General features: G+C 38.4%; 1 protein-coding gene across 1 annotated transcript; it reads right to left on the reverse strand.

Annotated features, from left to right (window-relative positions):
- LOC134673113 (paired box protein Pax-3-like) lies at positions 1-24,134 on the reverse strand (the record flags this gene model as incomplete). Its single annotated transcript, XM_063531052.1, has 6 exons — positions 1-1,004; positions 2,206-2,394; positions 2,432-2,481; positions 2,655-2,847; positions 3,115-3,310; positions 23,901-24,134. Coding segments are annotated over 6 exons (1,530 nt in total), but the record flags the coding sequence as incomplete, so codon positions are not given.
- Positions 24,135-25,642: the final 1,508 nt, after the last annotated feature.

The following is a 25,642-nucleotide window of genomic DNA, read 5'->3' on the forward strand; positions in this document are numbered from 1 at the left end:
TTTTGTTCGCTAAAGGTATTTTGTTACAGCATTGTCACTGGAATTCAAAGTTTATTCTTTCACTGGTTAAAGTCAGTTTTGTATGGCACGAAACTTTTCCCGTGCAAAAATATTCAGCGTCGACCATAAATGCTTTACTTATTACTAGATATATTACCTACATATAACAACACTGAATTACATACAAATAAAATACCTAACCAAATGCAGGAGTAAAATAATCTCTTCCGAAATATGGCAAATTTATTTATAGTAGGTGCATTTTTTTCTAAAACAATAGGTACTTGTTGAAATGATTTCTTACAATGGCCTGTGATAAACAGCTGCTCTCACTTTTTAGTTCCCTGCTTTTATTTCAGGCCTGTCCGATTCTGTGAAGCCATCGTTGGAACTCTGCCCGGAGCAGAAGCTGGCAGGCGAGCTTCTGTTACTAGAGTCCTTCTCCCTCCCATACTCTATCATACTCCCGCTAGGCTGTCGCAGAAAGTTGTGGAACACGACAGGATTCGAATTCACCATTTTGTCTGGCTTCTTCAAAAGCTCTTCGATGGAGTAAGGATTTTTCTTCTTCTCTTTTTCATGTGGCGTTTTTCTCTCTTCTTCCGTCTCTTGTTTATCTCTGCTATCGTCGCTCGCTTCAACAGAAATGTGCTCAGAATTCTCGGATTTGACTTCATCCGGATTGATCCGGGTTAAGAGATCGTTGTGCAGATTAATGGCGTATGGCGAGAAGTTTTTCGAATCTGGATGGTAGGGGATCATGATTCTCTGCCATGGGGATATGGGGTAGGGTTTCAAGAGGCCCTGGGCTTGGACCTGATTGGCTAGGAGCCAGGAGGTGGCGAGCCGCCTATCGTAAAGCGGCTCCGAGGGTTGAGGAGGCGGGATCCTGACGGCGGTGTGCGCGAAGTATGGTGGGTTCTGCTGAGTTGGCATAGACGGCGGTAGGTTCTTCAACGACATGTAATCCATGACGTTTTGAGGTTCCGATGGCGGGTAGGAATCTGAAAAGAAAAATAAATAATTATTTATCGGTTATGCTCCCAAAATTGGACATGATGATGTCACAAATGAAAGTGTACAAATTACAATGTTATTCCTATTTTAGCGCATTCCCTGTTGTATCCTAAAAAAGACAAGAGAAAGCACGGAATGCAACACCGGACTATCAGATTATCGTCTTTGTATATCCCTCTTACATCTCAAAACCAAAACGTTTTCGAAAAAAGATTGACCTACATATGTAAACCTCATCTACAAATATTGTTCTTTTAATGGATTAAAGCAATAGAGTCTGTTAAAACAAAACGGGGCACTAAAATTCTATGAACATCTTAACCTAATTAAAGCCTACTAATTTAGTCGACATTTTATGGTTCCCGACAATCTGTTTTCCTATAATTAAATAGACATAGTTGTGTATGTCGCTGTCGCACCTGGTGCCGAGAATTTACGTCCGTTGTGAAGTTGTTTGACGTTGTTTGCTTTTATTTTGGTGTTGAAATACGATTATAGTTGGTTAATGTGTAGATTCTTGTCGCTTACATTTATAAGTCGATTTGATAAGAAGTTGACTTAATTGAATTAATCATTCTTAAAAATATATTCCGTAGGTAATGGTGTATTCAGGTGGAAGGGACGATTTCACTTTGGTCAGTTAATTATGAAGCGACGTTTCGAAACTCTAAAAATATTAGACAGTCCGTCGCCGACAAACGGCGGTAATGGAAATCAGATCTCGTGTAACTCGCGGTAGCCCTATACAGGCGACATAGTGGATAGGGAAACCTAACTGCATTAAGCGTGGCGAATCGAATCACGCTGTGCTTTATGGCAAGAACTCGAACTACCTATGGCCAGTGGGCTGGAGCCAGCCCAACCGCAAGCCTTTCCAAGGCGCTTAGGTACTGAATCTTCTTCATAACAGTAGGGGTCGCCACTTGCTGAGAAGAAAATAGGACTGTTTAACATTTACTTACCACTCCTCCCTTCGTCCTCGCTCCACACCAGCCCGCTGTTCCTCAGGATCCTGTTCACAAACGACACAGAGGGTATTGAGTGGGGTTCGCACACGCGCGCGCTCAGCAACCGCTCGCGGATCTCCCACGCGAACATACCGGGGTTCTCTTGCTTTAGGCGCAGGATCTTCTTGACCAATGTAGGGGTCACTTGCTGAGAAGAACGGACTGTTTAACATTGACTTACCACTCCTCCCTTCATCCTCGCTCCACGCCAGCCCGCTGTTCCTCAGGATCCTGTTCACAGACAACACAGAGGGTATTGAGTGGGGTTCGCACACGCGCGCGCTCAGCAGCCGCTCGCGGATCTCCCACGCGAACATACCGGGGTTCTCTTGCTTTAGGCGCAGGATCTTCTTGACCAATGTAGGGGTCACTTACTGAGAAGAACGGACTGTTTAACATTTACTTACCACTCCTCCCTTCATCCTCGCTCCACACCAGCCCGCTGTTCCTCAGGATTCTGTTCACAGACGACACAGAGGGTATTGAGTGGGGTTAGCACACGCGCGCGCTCAGCAGCCGCTCGCGGATCTCCCACGCAAACATACCGGGGTATCTCTTGCTTTAGGCGCAGGATCTTCTTGACCAATGTAGGGGTCACTTACTGAGAAGAACGGACTGTTTAACATTTACTTATCACTCCTCCCTTCATCCTCGCTCCACACCAGCCCGCTGTTCCTCAGGATCCTGTTCACAGACGACACAGAGGGTATTGAGTGGGGTTCGCACACGCGCGCGCTCAGCAGCCGCTCGCGGATCTCCCACGCGAACATACCGGGGTTCTCTTGCTTTAGGCGCAGGATCTTCTTGACCAATGTAGGGGTCACTTACTGAGAAGAACGGACTGTTTAACATTTACTTACCACTCCTCCCTTCATCCTCGCTCCACGCCAGCCCGCTGTTCCTCAGGATTCTGTTCACAGACGACATAGCTAGAGGGTATTGAGTGGTGTTCGCACACGCGCACGCTCAGCGGCCGCTCGCGGATCTCCCACGCGAACATACCGGGGTTCTCTTGCTTTAAGCGCAGGATCTTCTTGACCAATGTAGGGTTCACTTGCTGAGAAGGACGGACTGTACAACATTTACTTACCACTCCTCCCTTCATCCTCACTCCACGCCAGCCCGCTGTTCCTCAGGATCCTGTTCACAGACGACACAGACGGTATGGAGTGGGGTTCGCACACGCGCGCGCTCAGCAGCCGCTCACGGATCTCCCACGCGAACATGCCAGGGTTTTCCTGCTTTAGGCGCAAGATCTTCTTGACCACGGTCGGGGTCGCGACTTGCTGGAAAAGAGAGGGAGTTTTAGAATACTTATAGCTTTAAAACTGTAGGGTCTAGTAGGAATCGGTGACTTGCACCATCCGGTTAACGATTAACCCGTTAAACCGTTAACCCACCGTTACTGGTAACCAAGGTTTCCAATCCAGGTTTAAGTTTAACCGGTAACCTCTGGTTAGTAGAATGGTGCTAGTGGCGCTTAGTGTTTAAAACTCGTAAGAAATAGTATAAGTAGTATGCTTAAACGTTGGCGTTTTAGTTTTACTCCATAGTGGTATTATCCTTTAATGACAATGTAATATGTAATCCCATTTGTTCTTAATGCATGTTTGTTGTGCAGCTTTGTTTTTTGTGTGCAGATAATTATTTTATACAGATTGCTTCCTGGTTGCACTTGGTGTAGGTAATTATATTTATAATATAATGTTATCAACTCTGACATCTTGAGTCAGTAAACGGCGTTTAAGTTTAAAGTTAAGGAACTCTGGCTGAAAGTTAGTTCGAAGCTAAACCACTAGTACTAGAACAACATTGATTAAATTTGGCATGTAAAAAGCTGAAGCATAACAGATGAATAATCGGAAATACTTAGAATTCCCTGAATTCTTTCATGTTTTTTTATTGGGATTTACCACACGTGTGTCATTTCCCAAAAACAAATTTATCATCCAGATTACCGGCCAAAAATTACAAAACCCAGTAGCCATATCGATCATAATATACAATAATACGTCCTATACCAACAGCAACAATTATCTGACCACATTTAGACTTTATGCGCTTGTAATAAGGTATAAAATAATCAGTTTTGTGGACAGTACGCTCACCACCGAGTAATGGGTAAAGCCGGCGTACTAAGTCATTACTGAGGCCACCTGTGAGTTCGCACGGACTTTAATACACCAATATTACCTGTGGACATGAAGTGCTGTAAAGATACGGGACTGTAATTAAAATTCCGACACTAAATCTAATTTTGATAAGCATCTTGCAACTTTACTATTTTTGTGTGATGCTATATTTTGAATAGAGGAAATAAAATAAATTGGTCAAACTATCATTAATTCGTTAGTTCGAATTTTATGTAAGTACTTATGAGACACTTTTCCTGAATCTCTGGATGATATAAATTGAAAAAGCGAGCAAGGTTAGGTACTTAAAATTTTAAGGTACATGGTACGAGGACGTGCCTACAAAATTTTATGCGTTATCGCTCTACATGCATTTGAGGGTACAAAAATAAATAGAGCTTTATATGTGCAATGTATTAAGTACCTATGTATAAACATTAAGTAAGTACGTAGGTATAACAAAAATGTACTACACGCATATGTCTGGTAAACCTTTTAAATACTTAATACTAGACTACTATCATGGAAATAATTTATAATTGTTCAACTTCCACACAATAGAAATCTTCAAGTCTTACAAAATATTATGACATGCATTTTGAACGCATCATAAATAATTATAGATTACCCCGTGAACGCGCCCTTCGATTGAAAAAAGAAAAAATATGGCGCTAAAATTGTGCGCTCAATAGGATATCGATTGAGCGTCTAATGGCGTAATTATTAGTTTCCCGCCAAAATTGACGCCTTCGCTCGAAAAGGGATACTTTACCACACCTAATCCCGAAGGCTACTATTTACACATTAACTTTGACAGACTACTTAAGCGTACCGTAATTATGTTTTAAAAGCACGCATGCGTGCGAGGAAGCGTTTTCGCGGCAAAAAATAGGTGTAATTGATTTTTAATCTCGATTCCGTAAATTCAATCAAACAGATGATAGTTGGGATGAAGGAAATGGTTGCAACGGAAAGTTTTTTTTTTTAATAATCCTGACGGTTTTTAATATTTCTCGCGTTTTCTTACGATTACTTCCTGTTTAGTAATAATCCGACCAAATAAAACAAGTACTTAGGTCTAACAATTCCGATAGGGATTAGCCGGATTAGATTAGGTCATTGCGATTTTCAGACGTGTAACCATAACGACAACGACATGTCACTCAACTTGTGAGTGATAAGACCGCGTCTATCTACTTAACTAAAGTGAGGCAGTAATAAATAGGTACCTACCTACCTACTACCTACCTTTAATTCTAACAAGTATTAGCCTTACCACGACTGCCTGTACATTTACCTACAACATTTCCTATTATGTAGATTAGACTTTAGAGTATCACAGTATATTTTCATTTAAAGACGAAACATATAGTTATATGTGCCTATACTTTAGTCAAGTTTTACAACATATGTCGCAAAGCTCCGCGTGTGACTGTGATGTGAAACTGTAGTGTAACTTTCATCTGCGTTAAAGTATAACAGATGACAGCAAAAAACCGCTTCATCTCATGGTCATTTACTCCGCAACATGATCGCAGTCTAAGTAGCTTGACTTGGGATTACGCATTATCGAGAACAGGTAAAATGTTTCTGGCCAACTACTGTCACTACGAAAAGGCGCGAAAAAAAGCAGCAAAACCGGAAGAATGGCACCTTTGGCAAAACTGTAAAAGCTAAGCCGAAATTCTTAATTCGAACTGACATATGAATATTTGGATCGAAAGATTACAAAGATTAACACCACGTCAGTACCAATAACAATATTTTTTTACTTTAGTTTTTGAGTGAGTTAACTTTCTTGATATGTAAGTGCTAACACCTGAATTTCAAAATCATTAAGCACCTTTTTTGTTTTCCTTAATTCCTACTCAGGTAAGCCTATGTTATCAATTTAATATTCAGGTACCTGTATATTTATTTTATCCATGTTATCAACTCTTAATTACGTTACCCGTTAAGTATAAAAAGTTGGCACTATACGGGCCAGCTGAATCCCAAAGTATCCCGTTGACATCACAATAATTCATTCATAATTACGCACCCCGTAAACTAGACTATAGACCATAACACCTGCCACATTAGCAGAGAAACCTCTAGAATTAATATCGAATCAATGTATCATTATAGTCATTATAGTAAAGTCGCACGCCCTGCGAATTATCTCTCACCCCATCAAGGTGGAAAGTCTAATAGAAATCCGTAATAAGAATCACTAATCGTCCACGCGTTTGCGGACAGTTACGCCAGCGCCATCTCGGTGCAAAAAGCGATATTGGATGTGTCAAGGCATGATGGATGTGCGGGGCAAAAACGGTGAACGGCGCCGTGACGTGCGCGGTGAGGGAAGGGAATGCTACTGTATCGCGCGTTGCGGACCGCGGTTGAGAATGTCACGTCAAAATTATATTGAACACGTATTGTTTAGAATTAAAACGGTGTCAAAAATTGCTGGATAAAATTGGTTTTGCATCTGAAAAGGACTCCTCCCACATCAAACACTCTTTCAAAATGTAGGTAGAGTCAGACCAAGAATAGTCTGCAGCGGATTTGAGAGCTCACGCAGTGAAAGTGTTATTTTAAACGTCAAACTTCTATGAAATTATGACGTATAAATGACACTTGCACTGCGTGCGCTATCAAATCCGCTTCAGACTTTTTTGGTCTGACTTTATCTTCTTCCGTAATTTATTTCGACCGGAATTCATGCATTGTGTCAATTCATGTTTTTTCTTAATTACCTAACTATATACTAACTATGATGAAGGAAAATTCACGAAAAATTAAGGAAATTTCCAAGTTTTTCGAAACTTTACGCTCTCTAGTTGCTTGTGAGCAAATATATAAAAAAATTGTCGTTCCACCTCTACTTAAAACGCTATGATTCCTACATCGAGGAATTCTGGAATTATAATAGGGATTGCAAGGTTGACGGAAACCGACTACCAGATGAAACTGTCGGGAAGGCAGTCCTGGGTTATTATTTTATTTTTAGATCACCACGGATATCATGCCATACCAAATAAAAAACATGTTTAAATGTGCCCTTATGTCGATAATAATACGGTTCTGTTTTTGTTTTAAGATTCGATGATTTTTCGAGTTTTAAATACTTTAGGTGCCTTGTGATTAAAGTTAACGGAAGGATTTCGATCATTACGTGTTTTTTTTTCTTGGTTTTATTTGGTGTGAATGATATCCCATGCATATCTTTGCACAGTTTTTGTTCGTTGACATTTCGCGTAGTAAGGCGCATTGGTAAATTGGCTGGGTGGCCAACAAGATACAGTTTTTAGGGTTCCGTACCCAAAGGGTAAAACGGGACCCTATTACTAAGGCTTCGCTGTCCGTCCGTCCGTCCATCTGTCACCAGGCTGTATCTCACGAACCGTGATAGCTAGACAGTTGAAATTTTCACAGATGATGTATTTCTGTTGCCGCTATAACAACAAATACTAAAAACAGAATAAAATAAAGATTTAAATGGGGCTGCCATACAACAAACGTGATTTTTGACCAAAGTTAAGCAACGTCGGGAGGGGTCAGTACTTGGATGGGTGACCGTTTTCTTTTTGCTTTTTTTTGTTTTTTTTTTTGCATTATGGTACGGAACCCTTCGTGCGCGAGTCCGACTCGCACTTGCCCGGTTTTTTAATAAGCTATTTCGGCTGCCTTCATTTTGGTCAAACGCGTGTCATAGTGAGCGCATTCGAAAAAAATGCTTTTCCACGGCGTATTACAACGTTACCTACTAGGATAAAAAATATTTCTGCTAAATACAAAATTACTCAGCGAGCTGTAAATTTAATAAGACAGGAAATTTGCCACCCATCCAGACGGTTTCATATAAGTACTTAGCAAGAAAGCCGCTCTCCTAGGGATATAATCGTAAACGTATAATTTAGATGCGTAGCCATAAGTAAGAAGTTTAGAGTCGGCTTACGCTTATACGACTCTGCTTGAATGACACGTAAAAGCACTTCGCAGTACTTAAATATTTTAATCAGTATATAAACTTCAGATTTAGATTTCGCTGTCTCAGTCACCTGTAGAGGTTGGGGGAGCATCGAACTGTGAGAAGAGCATATAGGGCATCTGGGTGGAAAACGTCCCAGATACCGTTGGAGTGACAAGGCCTCTAACCCAGCCAGCCAGCTTGTGGCTGGGTAAAGCCGCTAACCCAGGGTTTACCTGCCGGTAAACCCAATCTCTAATCTTACCCAATCTAATCTTGTGCCCAATCTGGAGTTACCATGGTTACCAGTACAATTGGTAAAAGGTAAAATTGACACTGGGTAAAAGGTTTGGTTAGTAGATAACCTTGGCTGGCGCAAGTGGCTCTAAACCGCTGCAGAAGCACAGGATTCTCTTGTTCTTTCAGCAAGCTTAATCGAAGTTATCTGGATATATTGAGTATTTGAGTTGATCCCCTTAAGGTTCTTAAAATTCCACTTTTTGTTTTATTCACAATCATAACATGCTTCTTCTGTAACAGTTTATACAAGGTACCTTTGACCTAATCGAACTTGTCAATATACTGCTTATCAAGCTTTGCGACTGCGTCCTAACCGGAGAGATAAACTGGGCATATCTGCTATAATTTCCAATATGTTTTATGAAGCAGCTTTACGGTATTAAAGCGAGTAATAATATTGACAGTGTAATCCGGAGAACTCGTAAACGGTGTATTATCGGTGCAAATCCGAAAATCCGCCGATCGCCTGCCAATCGGCCGGCTTTTGTGGTGGCTAGTCGCAAGGTTTAGGGCTCATTTAGACGGTGCGAGAACTCGCATGCGAGTTTCATTACATTGCGTTATTTGATCGGGCGGCTGAGTTGTTGTAACCTCAATGGTCCGCAATGTAACTAAAAGCGTGAGAGTTCGCGCGCCGTCAAAATGAGGCCTTAGTCTGCCATGATGATATAATTCTGTGATAGGCACATAATATACTGCACACCTAGTCTAGATATTCGGCTTTTATTCGTTACAGCTTGTGAATCCACTTAGGTAGGTATTAGCTTAATGTTGTAGAGCAAATGGATCTTACTTCAGAAGGTATTTGTGAATGAAGCGAATTTGAATTTAACGCGGGCGATGATTTTTTGTTTTTAACTTTTTAACAATTGTAAATGGTATTTTAAATACAGTGCAAGTGTGCACAGATGATGCGTGTGCGTATATGTGCAATCGTGCACTCGCGGGCGTTGTAATCTAGACACGCGGCAGCGTGTCAAGCCAAGTTCAAGCAAAGGAACTGGCTAGCCAGCGCCGAGTGTAATATTACACGAACCACTTGGTGCCACTTTTGACCCTTCTATAACTCAAAACATCTTTGACGTAAACACATAAAACTACGTGTGTTTAATTATATCCATAAGGATATCTAGAAGCCCAAATTTCATGAAGCTAGCTCAAACGGTTATAAAGGTATGAAGGTCAAAAAGTCGTAAATTTTAAGACTGACTTATGACTTATAGTACCTAAACCTAACCTACTTCCAGATGACCTAGAAGGATGAAATTTGGAAACCAGCTTGGTTATTGTATGTAACCGTAGGAAAAAATCTAAAAATAAAATAAAGTTAAAAAATAGGGGGGGTCCCCATACAAAAAAAACACTTTTTATTGGGACTGACATATAAGTACCTAAACCTAACCTACTTCCAGATGACCTAGAAGGATGAAATTTGGAATCCAGCTCGGTTATTGTGTGTAAGCGTAGGGAAAAATCTAAAAATAAAAAAAAGTTAAAAAATAGGGGGGGTCCCCATACAAAAAAATATTTTTTTATTGTAGCGTTGGAACCGTTACAAGCAGATATTTGAAACTACCCCAATATATGTATTATTATATTTGCTATATTAAAATAAAGTTAAGTCAAAAAATAAGTGGTGTCCCCATACAAAAAACTTGTAATACGCTCTAAACAACCGGCCAACGGTGTGTCGTCGACGGCGCGCGGCACCACATAATTATACAAAGAACAGAAGTAAAAACCATACAGCGGAAACACAAGAAAAAACATTAAATCTCAATACCTGCCTAGTTTTCTTTACAAAAAGTATTGATATCCCACCAAAAACATAAATGTAAAAAAGGAGAGCCAAGTTCAATACAAAAATTATGCTTGGCTGTGGGGCTCGCCGCAAAAAGAATGGAGATCTAAATGAGTGCCACTGCCAAGTTCTATGCAAAATCCAAATATGTATTTATAGGAACACAATAACATTATAAACAAGTATTAAACTCTATTTCTTTGCTTTATTGGATACCTATAACAATTGCTGTTATTTAAAAAAATGTGAGATCTTAAAGTAGGTTAGATTTGGCTTGGCCAGGTTTTATCAGAATTACAATATATATAAAATGATTGATATAATGAAAACTGGCCAAGTCAAATCTAACCTACTTTAAGATCTCACATTTTTTTAAATAACAGCAATTGTTATAGGTATCCAATAAAGCAAAGAAATAGAGTTTAATACTTGTTTATAATGTTATTGTGTTCCTATAAATACATATTTGGATTTTGCATAGAACTTGGCAGTGGCACTCATTTAGATCTCCATTCTTTTTGCGGCGAGCCCCACAGCCAAGCATAATTTTTGTATTGAACTTGGCTCTCCTTTTTTACATTTATGTTTTTGGTGGGATATACACATCCTTATGTGAGTCGGCAGGTCGGCAGGGTTGTGTGACGTGTGCGTGCACGGCTCCAACATTTTAGTGCACGCGCCCGTGCACGTCTACGCACACGGCCGGTGTGGCCTTTGGCCTTTAATTAAGGTACAAAGTTGACTCCATTAAGCGCGATCTATAGTTGACTATTAGTTGACACAAACAATGCTCGTTTAATATAAAATAATAAGTAGGTACATAAATAAAATATAACTGGTTGAAGAACAAGTTAGTGACCAGAAATTGAGCCTCTCGCCTCTGCCCGTCTTCGCATTTCGGCAATTGCTCTTGCTAATTTAAAAACCAGACAAGTGCGAGTCGGACTCGCCCACCGAGGGTTCCGTGCTTTTTAGTATTTGTTGTTATAGCAGCAACTGAAATACATCATAAAAAAATAATCTGTGATGATGATGCATCCTGGTGACAGACAGACAGACAGACAGACTAACATCATCATTAAATAAATAAATAGATTATCTGTGAACATTCCAACTTTCACGGTTCATGAGATGCACCCTGCTGAGCTGACAGACAGACTAAGTAATAGGTGCCCGTTTTTACCCTTTGCGTACGGAACCCTAAAAAAGGACGAATTCTCTGATTTCCAGTATTTTCGTAACAGGAATTTATCTCCCAAAAACTATAAAATCGCGGTCTTAATACCCAACATTCTCTGCCAGTAAACCATGATCATTGTCAATAAATGAAGCTATAAATAATTCAGAAGCGAATCTGGTAAAAATGGTCAGTTATTGTCGAACGCTGAAACTCGTCAAAAATGTCCATTGTCCGCGTGCTGGCAAAACCAACATTTCGGACAGTTTTGAGGCTATACAGAATATAATTATGAGAGTAATGTTTTTTGAATGTACGTACAGTCAGCTGCGTCAATTTGACAGCAAGGAAAGGGAAAGTTTGGTCACAGTGGGAGGGTTTTTACCAGGTTATTAGGCGCAGTTGTGCCTGTGGGTGCAACACAGCACAATGAAATAAGGACTTAAATACTATATAGCTTGAATTAAGTATGAGTATTGCAAATTGAGAACACGCATAGGTACCTACTTAGATATAACAAAATTTCAGGATTATCCTGAAAATTGGGAATGAAACGAAAATGTTCCGTGTAAAAAAGTTTATAAGGCACCCTTATGGTGGTGTGACTCTGTCTCAGTCTGTCACATCACTAAATACCTATTTCGGCAAATGAATTGTTTTATATATGTGTGTGTGTTATTAAATTTGCCTCTTCAACAATCGGGAGACTTTTAAGTAGATACCTAAATTCCAGCCAAGCTAGCTCGAAACACGTGAAACTGACTATATTTTTTATCGTTCGAATTCCTCGCATCCCTTCCACACGTGTGGTTATTAAGGCCTCCACAGATAACGCGGCGATAGGTGACGGCGGGTGACAGGTGCTCGCCTTTCCCATGACTCGACTTGACCAATCGCGCCATTACTGTTACAAATTACCCGATCCTACCCGCGATTGTGGAAAACGACCTAATTATTTGAAAATGTCGCGTTCGATTTGACGGGCTGTTTGAAGTTTCAATAAAGTTTTTGTGGGTATTTGTTAGTTGCGACTTGTGATTTAGTCAATACAAGCCGTGAATCTTTTACATATTTTTTATGCGAGTTCCTTATCGTATTGGTTTGAGAATGTAAGTAATACTTTGCCTTACGTTTTATTGTTATACTACTGTCTATTGTTATACATGATAATTTTGGATATGTATAGTTAGTTTCCATAAATCTATCTATCAGATATTATAAAGGGGAGGCCCTATTAAAGTAAATTCAAATACAATGTTTGGTACAGATTAAAAAAAAAGAACTGATATTCTGAATTTTGTCTGAATCAGGCAGAACCATAAACATTAAAAGTTGAATTCTGAATTCAGTTGCTACAACGGTGGTCCTTAAAATAGTTTGAAATTATTCCAATGGCATAGTAGCGTGTCCACCTGTGTGTGACCCCATGTTAATAATTTCATGAAAACAACAATTACAATTCATGCGCTTCAGTGTTGCCATTGCTTATGCAATTAAACATTGCTAGTGTTGCTATTGAATATTTCATATCCACGTCATATTAGTTGACAGAGCTGTTAATGTCTCTTTGGCATGTCATGGCGGACGATGCTTATCAGAAAGTTTTCAATAATATACGAATATTTTTTAACCCTTTTATGTTCATAGCGAATGATATATTTGCCATGCGCTTAACCATAAACAAGCCACCGGTATCATTAATCAAACAACTACTGGAAGCGAATATAAAATCTTATTAAAACTTCTCTAATGTTTAAATAATTGCCAACTTTCCCATATAACCATTCCAGTCGCAGAATCATCAAAGTGGTAACTAAATGTCAGATGTGTCGTAACAGAGTCCACACAATGTGTCTAGAATTGTTTCGAAACAAAGTGTCGTCGCCGTGTGTACACTTTTCCGTAACAAGGTGTCGACACATTTGTGTGCACTTTGCGTGCGGTTTGCGACTAAATCTGACAGCAAATTTGTGACAGCAAATGTCAATATAAAATACCTCTTGAAAACCAAGGTTTGTCAAACTACTATTAGTGTCTCGTGTGCTCGTAAGTAATTCTAGTAAGTCATCATGGGCGATGCAAATGATAATAATCGACCAAAACCATATAAACACCCAACACCCGTCAACCTTTTACAGAAAAGTTTTTAAAGAAATTCAATAAGCTACTTAGGTCAGCCAACGAATGCTCAAAAAAGTTGTAGAGGGAAATGCTCGGAACACAATTTTTGACTCTGTAACTTGGTTTGGACAAGTTAGGAGGTGAACATATCAAAAGTCCCCGGCCGTAGCCTTTGAGCGGGGGGAAGAGAGGGGGCTTTGAATGTCCCATTTTCCGGTTTTTCGATTATATCTCGGAAACTATACATCTTAGCGACATGGCCACTTATACAAAATGAAAGTTAATTTAATTTGTTACAAGTTTATTCAGTCAATTTTTTCGATATGTTGAATAGTTTTTGAGATATCCGCTTCTCTAGTCTTCTAGGGTTCTTTTCAATCTTTTTAGGGTTCCGTACCTCAAAAGCAAAAAACGGAATCCTTATAGGATCAATCGTGCGTCTGCATGTCTGTCTGTCTGAATACACAAAATAGTTCTTTACCTATAGATGACAGGAAAACCTATTAGAAATGTGCAGTCAAGCGCGAGTCGGACTTAATGTACGGAACCCTTAATACGCGAGTCCGACTCGCACTTGGTCGGTCTTTTTTAAACTCCTCTTGACGCTTAACCGCTGAACCGATTTCGTTGAAATTTGGTATAGAAATAGTTTGCGTCCCGGAACAGGACATAGGATAGATCTTATAACCAAAATCATCTTTTGAAGGTGTGAAAAGTGGCGTGGAAATTTGTACGGGAAATCAATAACCGCTGAACCGATTTATATTAAATTTGGGATGGTCTACATCTTTGATTTAGTTAAAAATGATAAAAAAAACATGACTTCAAACTTAAACAGTATTAACTTCAAGAAGTCAATTCTGAATTCCTCCCTACACCTCATTTCACACCTTTGAAGGATGATTTTTGAGATAACTTATTATGTCCTGTCTCGGGACTCAAAATATATGTGTACTAAATTTAAATTAAAACTGTTCAGCAGTTTATGCGTGAAGAGGAGTTTAAAAGAAAGTAATTTTATATGTTTTTACTTTGGAATGGTGTCAATGTGATACCATAACTAAATTTGGTACTGCGAATTTATACGAAAACGATACCAAACATGGCCTCGTAGCTTTACTGTTGTAGAAGTCAAAATAAAATTGAGAGCCCTAAATTCTTATTACTTGACCAAACTTGTGTAGAAGGAAAAGGAAAAATAAAAGTCTTCGGCAGGAATATAAGACACAAATATTTTTTTTTTTTGCGTTACTATTTCAATCATCAAATATAAACATACCTTGATTATATTATTCTAGTGAGATCCTCACAGATAAACAAAACATGTACTTAAAAAATTACAAGGTCGAAATGTCACAGAACTTGTGAGAGTAATACGTGAAAAATAAAAACTTTTATGACAAAAAAATCTGGACACAATTTAAGAAGCATCCTATTGCGTCGAGGAATCATCTGTATTTTTGCTTGTTTCATTACCTCCTCGCTTCTTTTTTTGTCCTTTTTATTCTGTAGCAATTTGTTAGATCTGAAAATAAAGATAACTTGCGTCGTCACGGATGTCGATTTATAGATTTTAGGGAGTGCAGAATTCGAAAACGATGATCATTTTATAATCCAAGATGGCCGCTACGTATTTTGTCATAAAAGTCGTCATGAATATCGTTTTATAGGTTTTAGGAAGTGCGGATTTCGAAAATGATGACCAGTTTGGAATCCAAGATGTGTGCCGTGCACTTTGTCATAAAAGTCGTCATGGATATCGTTTTATAGGTTTTAGGGAGTGCAGAATTCGAAAATGATGACCATTTTGGATTCCAAGATGTCTGCCGTGCACTTTGTCATATAAGCCGTCATAGATGTTGATTTATAGGTGTTAGGAAGAGCAGATTTCGAAAATGATGACCATGACCAACAAAACGACATCCATGTCGACTTTTAACATAGTGCATGATCGCCATCTTGGATTCCAAAATAGTTATTATTTTCGAAATCTGCGCTCCCTAAAACCTATAAAACGACAGCCATGACGACTTTAATGACATACTGCATGGCCGCCATTTTGGATTCCAAAATGGTCATCATTTTCGAAATCAGGGCCCCCTAAAACATATAAAACGACACCCATGACAACTTTTATGACATAGTGCGTGGCCGCCATTTTGGATTCCAAAATGGCCATCATTTTCGAAATCTGCGTCCCCTAAAACCTATAAAACGACATCCATGACGACTTTTATGACATAGTGCATGGCCGCCATCTTGGAATCCAAAATGGTCATCGTTTTCGAAATCTGCGCCCCCTAAAACCTATAAAACGACACCCATGACGACTTTCATGACATAGTGCATGGCCGCCATTCTGGATTCCAAAATGGTCATCATTTTCGAAAGCGGGGCCCCCTAAAACCTATAAAACGACATCCATGACGACTTTTATAACATAGTGCATGGCCGCCATTTTGGAATCCAAAATGGTGATCGTTTTCGAAATCTGCGCCCCCTAAAACCTATAAAACGACACCCATGACGACTTTTATGACATAGTGCATGGCCATCATTTTGGAATCCAAAATGGTCATCATTTTCTAAATCTGCGCCCCCCAAAACCTATAAAACGACATCCATGACGACTTTTATGACATAGTGCATGGCCGCCATTTTGGAATCGAAAATGGTTATCGTTTTCGAAATCTGCGCCCCCCAAAACCTATAAAACGACACCCATGACGACTTTTATGACATAGTGCATGGCCGCCATTCTGGATTCCAAAATGGTCATCATTTTCGAAAGCGGGGCCCCCTAAAACCTATAAAACGACATCCATGACGACTTTTATGACATAGTGCATGGCCGCCATCTTGGAATCCAAATTGGTCATCGTTTTCGAAATCTGCGCCCCTTAAAAGCTATAAAACGACACCCATGACGACTTTTATGACATAGTGCATGGCCACCATTTTGGAATCCAAAATGGTCATCATTTTCTAAATCTGCGCCCCCCAAAACCTATAAAACGACACCCATGACGACTTTTATTACATAGTGCATGGCCGCCATTTTGGATTTCTAAATGGTCATCATTTTCTAAATCGGGGCCCCCTAAAACCTATAAAACGACACCCATGACGACTTTTATGACATAGTGCATGGCCGCCATCTTGGAATCCAAAATGGTCATCATTTTTGAAATCTGCGCCTCCTAAAACCTATAAAACGACACCCCTGACGACTTTTATGGCATAGTGCATGGCCGCCATTTTGGATTCCAACCTATAAGTGTTTGGCTACCATCTGCATGCAAGACATTTCTATTATTTTTACGTACAAAAATGGCCCCCTGTCAACTTCCAACCGAGATTTAATCGATAATATATTCGATTAATGTTCAGATTAATTCAATTTCAATATATGTTAGGTCGACTAAACTAATCGTGATTAAAATTTGAGGATTAACTTTTTTTATTCCATTAATTAGTCGAATAAACAGTTAATCTATTAAGTCCCATCTCTGACCACGTCATTTTTACACTTTGAGAATGTCTGAAAACAAATGAACACAAGGAGCCATTTTGCAAATCCAGTAACTTTGTTATTACTTTTGACAGCGCGTGTCATGTGTCTACACAGAGTCGACACAAAGTCGAAACATTTGCGACTACTTTGTGACTGCAATATTTCTCAGCCTTAAACCATATTTATACATCATAATTAACAAGTTTCGTAGTATGTAAAGCGTTATTTCTGTTATTTAAGTATATTATACGCATCGAAGTACTAAAAATGCATCAAATAATATATTTATGAACACAAGCACTGAGAAGTAAACAATTTCATTTCCGGCTAAACTAAAACAATGTGGTGGCGCGTTGATTATATTACACTTAGTTTATCAAATCACTCGAGCAGTTTAATTCCCCATAATAATTTAAGTCCTATTGTAATATAAATGCAAACAATATATAATTACGTCTTGTAATCCGTTTTAGAGATGGCGTATTAATGTCACTTATTTTTATTTAACTATTTTTCCATCTGACAGTTTCCATTTGACAGGAACAAAATGAACGAATGAACGAATGATTTTGGCATAAAGTAGTCGCAAACCCGAAACAATGTGTGCACACGGCGACCACACTTTATGTCACTTTGTGTCATGTGTCGACCCTTCCCCATTTCTGGTAACTGTGTCGACACGGCGACGACTCTGCGACTGGAATTGTGACCGAAACAGACGGTGTCGACACAAGATGTGTCTACACCGCGTCGTAACGGCGACTGGAAATGGTTGTATGGGTTATAACTAGAAATAATAAATTAATCTTTGACCCTTAAACGTCATAATTATCTATTTAATAACAAATAAGCGATAAATAAAACGAACGTACATTTATTTCCCTTATCCTATCGAATGTCAATCTTTAAAAAAAAACAATAGTAAAAATTTCCGACCTTGTTTTTGGATTCCGAACGCGAGATCTAATAAAGATATCGTAAAAGAGCGTTCTGAAGCCGCGTTCAGGTAGAAGTTCACCCCCGTTGTATTAACATGTTATTAGGATAAATTGTCGCGTTCCGTCCGGAAATTGGGGGCGATTCGGAACGTGTGGGGATGGTATTTAATTGGCGCGGTTCCGTGTACGTTGTGTTTGAATAATCGTCAACCATGTTCTGAGTTGTCGTTTTATAATCGACATGGACTAATTATGGTGGCTATTATGTTTTGTTTCATGCCGGCGTTAATATTTAATATGTATTGTGAACTTTGTATGTACAGTCACCACACGGGATTGTAATGCCATTTAGGGTTCTTGCTAAATTGAAAATTCTATAGCGTAAGTATTGAACAACCAATTTAGCTAGTACCCTAAATGGCGCAATAATCGCGGAGCGTGATGGTAAAGTCGAAAATTTTAATTTTGTTCCCACTGTGTACCTTGTCACAGTGATAATAGTTTGCGGTCTCTAGCGACTTTCATATTGATTGTCACTGTGACAAGGTATCAGGTCATAAATTAATAGGTACCTTCGACCGTACTTACAGTACTTACATTGTTTCGTAGTCATGTATTTTCAAATTGATATGCACATGAGACGTCAGTGTCATAGAGAAAACTTTTATAATATTTCCATCTCTTAGTTTTTGTACGTCAATTATTTTATTTTAAATCTTCTTCACTGCGACATAAAGTACTTTTTTCCATATCCAACATGCGTGCATTGCCCATGTAATGAGATAAGAGTATTCACACACTGGCCAGGGAATTTCTCGAGTGCGCGAAAGCCTTCTAATTGGCTATACCGAAGCGGCCCTTCGGTCACATTCATATTAACTAGTAAAATAAGTGAATACCAACTTCATACATACTTTATGGAGCAGTAAAAATAGCAAATTGGAGAATGCAAGATAAAAAAATATGGAGGTACAATTTTTTAGTAAATATTTTTTCCCGTACCTATACCTAGGTTAAAACAGATATTCCTGAAAAAAAGTCTATTTTCGATGTGTAATAATGTTTTGTTTCGTCTTAATTCTTAAGGATAATTAAGAAGACAATTTAAAAAACAAATATGGTTTACACACGTAAGATTCCTTTTTTCAACATTGATTCTCTAGTTAAGCCATGAAAAGTTTACAGATAGATAACTTTAAGTAATTTGCTGTTATATCCATAGCCACGTTAACACAGATAAACTACAAACTTAACAGCACAGTAGAAGGGAGTGGAAATTAAGAAACAAGTAAAGAACACTAATTCGTGCCCATCAATACAGATAATAAAGGCAAAGCGGTGCAAAATTTGCACTGCAAATACGCCAAATTATAGAACTGTGAATGTCGAGTTCAATAGTGTACCGCCCACTGGCCATAAAGACGCGGAGGCTGTGGCGGCTCCACTAATTATGCCCATTTGACCATAAACTGTGGCCATCGATCATAAAGGCCATAACTCGTGGCCGTAAAACGGATAGCGTACGTATGTAGATTGGGGTTTGAGGCGTGCAAATACGGTGTTTTGATAAGTGACCATAAACGGTTTGGTGATTCGGAGATCGACCGTGCAGTCTGCGTTTCTACCTAATTGTGATTTGTTTTGTTTGGAGGTCGATAAACTTATCCGGATTAATTTAGAATATCTATTGGAAATTTTCCAATAAGTGCTAAAATTGATGGGGAAAACTTAGTGTTTTTAGTCACATAATAATATAAGTAATTTAAATATATTATTTCCTTATTAGTATCTAATAACAAAATTCGAACCAAAATATAACTTATAGGTTTAAGTTTAATTTAATGTTTTTTTGCAATATGTCTGTACATTTTATGATGAATTAAATAGCTAATAGAATAACATAATAAGTAATGAAGAATTAACAAAACCTAGAACCTTGAAGAATAAGGTACCGGTAGAATCAACTGTTTACTTAGGTACGAAGAATGCCGTGCCGAAGATACCTTTAGTACCAAGGCTACCTATTTTGTAAATACCTAATGACAGAAAAAATATTAGGTACTTACGTATTTTTAGCCATTTTTGCCACACAATGGAGGCATAGTGCTGACACTATTGGCCCTTTTTCGAAGAATGTTGAGAAATGGCATATATTCACACCGTTTTCACACCAACAGACATAGTTTCCCGTTCAAATAACATTGTCATACATAGTTTTAAGATCAAAGACACACCGACCGAAGTATATTCTTTTACACTAAGCCTCGTATTTATTACAAACCATTACAACCACGCTGTTACTTTCGTGCTAAGCAACAGTTAAAGTTTAATTGTTCCGGGAATAGAGGGTCAATTATTATCAAGTGGCACCGGCGTATTAAAGCTTCTGAACCGATCACCGATTATCTAGAAAACCGTGATACGGATTAACAAACTTGTACATGCCTCATCAGAACTTGCGTAGCCTGTAGCTTCATACTATCAAACTACGAGTAGTAATTGACGCCGCAAGAGAAAACCTGCAAAGCTAACTTTGTATCTGTTTTATATTCGTATGGATTTGTTAATTACTGTGAAGCTCAGGATTTTCGCCATTAGAACAGAAGTAACGGTAAATATTTGGAGTTCGCGTGTTTTCTCACGTTGTGAAATTAGTTTCGGTCTTTTTGTTTTAATTGCGATACACATACGGATTTTGCTATGGTTCATCGACAAATTCATTGGAAACGTTTAGCTTTATTTGAAATCAATTTCGCTCGTAGATTTTTATTCGTAACGGTCGAGTCAAAAGTAATAATCATGAGTTAACAAAAACAAAGCCTAGCAACAACAACAAAATCGGTTGAAAAACACGTGCAAAACGAATCACAGTAGTGTTGAAGTACTTAATATATCTTACCATTTATTGCCATTTATAACTCTTAAGTTAGTTTATCATCTCATGATCGATTGGCTTGTCCTCCTAAGTTAATTATCATTTTATTGCTCTCTACGAATGTAATAACACTTGTCCCATGGTCGTCCTCCCAAATGTGGGTCAATTGTACCATTTGCACCATGCTTTAAGGTGTTTTACATATTTACATTTCATTGCTATACTCGTAGTCTAATTCTGAAATCGTGAACAGACAAATATTTTATCGGAAAACCGTTTGATTGAACAATTATCGGAATCATTGGGCCTTGAGCATAGGTCACTCGCCGAAAGGTTTTGTCCGACATATGACATTGCAATCGATTTTGATGAGTTCAGTTTTAATTCGATTCGGTCTGAGATTCGATCCGGGTTTATTCTGCCAGTGTTTTCTGCAATTAGGCAAGGGACTGTTGCGGTTTAATTATTTATTTTGTGTTTAATTATATTTTGTGTGCTGTCACGCTGCTGGCTAAAGTTTTACCAGTTTCGATTAATTTTTTCACTCATTTAATTAGGTATTTGAACAAAATCCTACTACGTCAGAGTTTAAGCAGGTACCTTTAAGGATATTCATTTACCCTTTAATTTACCCGTGTTAAAGTAGATTTTTTAGACTCTTTTCGCCATCTCCTTCCTCTGTAACCTAATACCTAATGACAACGATAACAGATTATATTGCGTATAATGAATTTAAAATAAAATGCATCGTGATGTTCGGAACCCTTTACAGCGATACGTTAATTCATCTCAAGGCAATATGTGGTGCTCTATTTTTAAAGTAAATATAATACATGCATTAAATTGTAAGAAATTCTATAGTAAATACTCGTAGAGACAACAAATGGGTGTTGTCAGGATTTTGCTAAATACTTCACCCAGTAATTTAGTTCTTTTTCACTACTAAATATGTACACAGTAGAAATATTTAAAAATTTGAATCATACTCCTAACTCGATGCTGCAACAGTGCATCCTCGACCAAGAATGTGAACTTTAAAATGTGTATTTCACGATGATATCATGTCATTGGCTCATTCGACACGACCGCAATCTGACCGGCATTCGATCCAGCAATCGACACTCTTGATTAGCGGTCAATTAAGCATTTCCATAAAAATAACAGCGCCAATAAAAGTATTCGGTGATTTGGTAGTATTTTGTTGTAATCAATTTCTGACGTCGGCGTTCGTTTGAGTCGGAATGGTAGTTTTATATGCGTACCGAATTCGGCGAGGCCGCGTTGAATACGCTTACTGGAGAACGCTTCTGGGTTCCTGAGGACTAGTGGCTCGTTTCGTCACATGAAGCTTTTTAGAAAATGTTTTGAGCTGGCTTTACTTCTTATTGGCACGTTAAAGTGGATAAGATAATCAAAAAGAGTAAATTTTTAGCAAATTTTGATGATTGAAAATTTGTCATCTAATAACAAAATGAAACTGAAATAATTGATCTAACTATAGGTATAAGAAAAATGTGCAAATTATAGTTATTTATGAATTATCATAGATGAATTAAGTAGTAGTAGTAGTAGTAAACACTTTATTGCACAAAACAAGTACATAACACAGAGAAAATACAATAAATGTGTACAAAGGCGAACTAAGAATTAAAATAGAAGAGTTTGAATTATCCTTGCAAAAGATCCACCATACGCGAAAACTTTAATGAAATATGTATCGCTGAAATACAAGACTGAGGAAAAACTATAAAAAATATAATCAAACACACCCATTTTGTCAGTATACAAAAGGCGCGAAATTATTTTTCTTTTAACTTTACCTACTGACAAAGTAGGTATGCCAGAGTATATTTGACTCTTTTTAAATTATGGTACATTTTTTAAAAACACTGGCCACTAACAAACAAGGTGCCACTAAAAACTAACCTACGGAACCGCAGCACCCAGTCGCCGCGTTTCTCGCCTCCCGGCCGTGTCGAAAGGCGTCTCAGAAGCCTAAAGCCGGGTCATTTTATAGTTTATAATTAGTATAATTACAGCCGTTGCCGATTCGGCCGGCCGACGGTTGCATTGTTGATTTTGATGCTCTGTGTTGTTCGTGAGTTAGATCCATTTGATCCAGGTGGCAGAGGAGATAATTTGTTGATATCGTTTTAGAGATTCGAGTAGAAATTTGATTGTATGGTTGATTTGGTAGGTAGGAACTATTGATTGACACCGGAGAAAAAAAACAATATTTTTACGGGTTTAGTGTGTACTATCGATCTTTTCAACACTAAAGAACATGATAAATAACCAAGTTGTATACTTAATTGTAGACAAGCGACAATTTTTCATTAAACAGATAAAATACCTTAACCTAGCTTATTTTGGGTTTGAGCCAAAGAAGAACTTTGTGAGAAAATTGTGTTGAATCGAGGATCGAGGTAACCTGTTTAACTTTAGAGGTAACTTTAAGGATTTAGAATTTATAAAGCAATATTCTCTAAATATAGTGGTAACTTGTAACTTCTTCTTGTTTAATGATTTTAAATAATCGTTTTATAACATGACTGCATTCGTGTCTAAATAGACCAGGAAGTGGACTGCAATGGCCTAGAGTGGACGATTGCAGATTTAATTATTGTTTAATCAAGCCGATATCACGTCACAGTTATGTGTCAAGTCAATTTAAATATCGCTTATGACATCACCCTCGATTTCGGTTTAAAACTCTAGCAGATTTTAATATGTATTTTATGTCATACAAAACATTTTGAATTTGTGCAGTATAGTTGAAATTAATTAATTAATTCAGGTTCCTTGTCATAAGTGCATCTATTTCTACAAATGGTTCTCTGCGAGAAAATCTCGGATACGGAACCAGGACATGAAAAGAGACCATCAGCAGTTGGCGGGTCTGGTATGTAGGTTCACCACCTTAGTTTTATTTTACTTAACTTGAAGCCTCTTTGCTGCTTGCTGCGTGTCTCGCAGAGCCGTGATAGGGTTTTGAACACGCAGCCATGGGATACAAATACAATACAAGTAGTTATAATGTTGGGCCGTACGCCCAAGTTTACTAACCTTGGTCTTACTTCCACCGATGGAGCCTGGTCTAATGCTGCCCGTCTCATAGAACCGCGTGAGGATCTTGGACACGCAGCCGTGTGACACCAGCAGCTGTCTGCTGATGTCACAGGGCCGCACGCCCATGATGGCGAGCTCCACGATGCGCTTACGCACCACGTCGGGCAGCGGCCGACCGTTGACGAACACGCCGCCGAGCTGGTTCACGCCCGCTTGCCCTGTGGACATCGAAATATTATGTTATGAGACGAAAGGTAGTATTCTTCTTAGATAGGTAAGTACCTAAAGCGATACATGCAATGCCACAAGTTGACTACGATTAATGTCGTGTAGATGGCACCAACTTCAAAATTGAGAAGAAAATTAATTAATTTATCTTATATTCCGGCTCACCAATATTTTGTTTTGTATGGGGTAGCCAATTTCTTTTTGTGATTTCGATTCTGAAGTACCTACTTTAGTATGGATTATAGGATTTATGTATTAACTTTGCACAGTATGGCTAAACGTTGAAAAAGCACCCTGTACTAGGGTTTTAACTACCTCAAGGAAAACTTTTTGAAACCGAAGAATTCATTTAATAGTTAAAACCTCGGGTTAAAACGTTGAAACATTTATCGGAAAAAAAGCCCATTGAAATAAAATAATGCTGATATTTTAATAACTCATCTTAATTTATTACAGGAAATACAATTCTAATATCAATATTCTAGTCCCTTTTGTAAACGCGCTACCGATCCGTAAATAACTATACAATAAATAACGTTCATTATCTCGACTATTTGACCATTCGAAATTCGAATACAGTCGAGTTTCGCACTAACGGTCACATACACCTGTCTTGAGGCTAATATTTATTTGATTGCCAAATCCACATCCCTGACGGAACCCCAATTATGGGCATAACGTATTTTTTGTCAGATCTTGGAGATACGGCCCTTTAGCCAAGTCCTGATTAGTATGAATAATGACTGAGCTTTTGTCAGTTGATGACAATTTGGTTTGAGGCGTTGTTTAATGCTGGTGAATCGGTGAAGTAATATAAAAATACAATGCTGTATAATTGCGTTTACAACAACATTTTTTATACAATGCGTTTTTATAATTTTATAATTAAACTTAAGACGAAACGGGAGCTGAGCTAAAAGTCAATTTTGAGATTTCGAGCTGAATATACCCGTCGCTCTGACGGGGCGTAACCGCGGCGTGAGAGACTGTATTTGTATGTGTAATGCACGCACACAGACGCGTGCGGTGCGCCCGTACTCGCGCTAGCGCGCACCTCACTGATTGCAATTTGCATTGTCACTTTTTGTTACTGCTACTACTAAGTAGGGTAATTCGCCAGTAACTGGCCACTTTTAATAACTGGCCGCTCTAAACTAAAAATGAATCCTATTCACCTATAAACAGAATTCATTTTAGTATAAGGTTTCAATAACTTCAATAACTGGCCACCTTACACTAAAATTAATTGTATTTATAGGTGAATATAATTCATTTTTGGTTTGGGGCGGCCACTGACGAATTACCCTATTGCGATTGAACTTTTTTACCGTAAACGTAAGCCGGGTAAGGCTTACGTAGGTATACGGAACTCGATATCGAAAAGGGTAATTCGCCAGTAACTGGCCGCCCTAAACTAAAAATGAATTCTATTCACCTCTACACAGAATTCATTTTAGTAGGTATAAGCTTTCAATAACTGGCCACCTTATACTAAAATGAATTCCATTTAT

The sequence above is a fragment of the Cydia fagiglandana genome, chromosome 2 (assembly GCF_963556715.1).
Source record: "Cydia fagiglandana chromosome 2, ilCydFagi1.1, whole genome shotgun sequence".
NCBI lineage: Eukaryota > Metazoa > Arthropoda > Insecta > Lepidoptera > Tortricidae > Cydia > Cydia fagiglandana.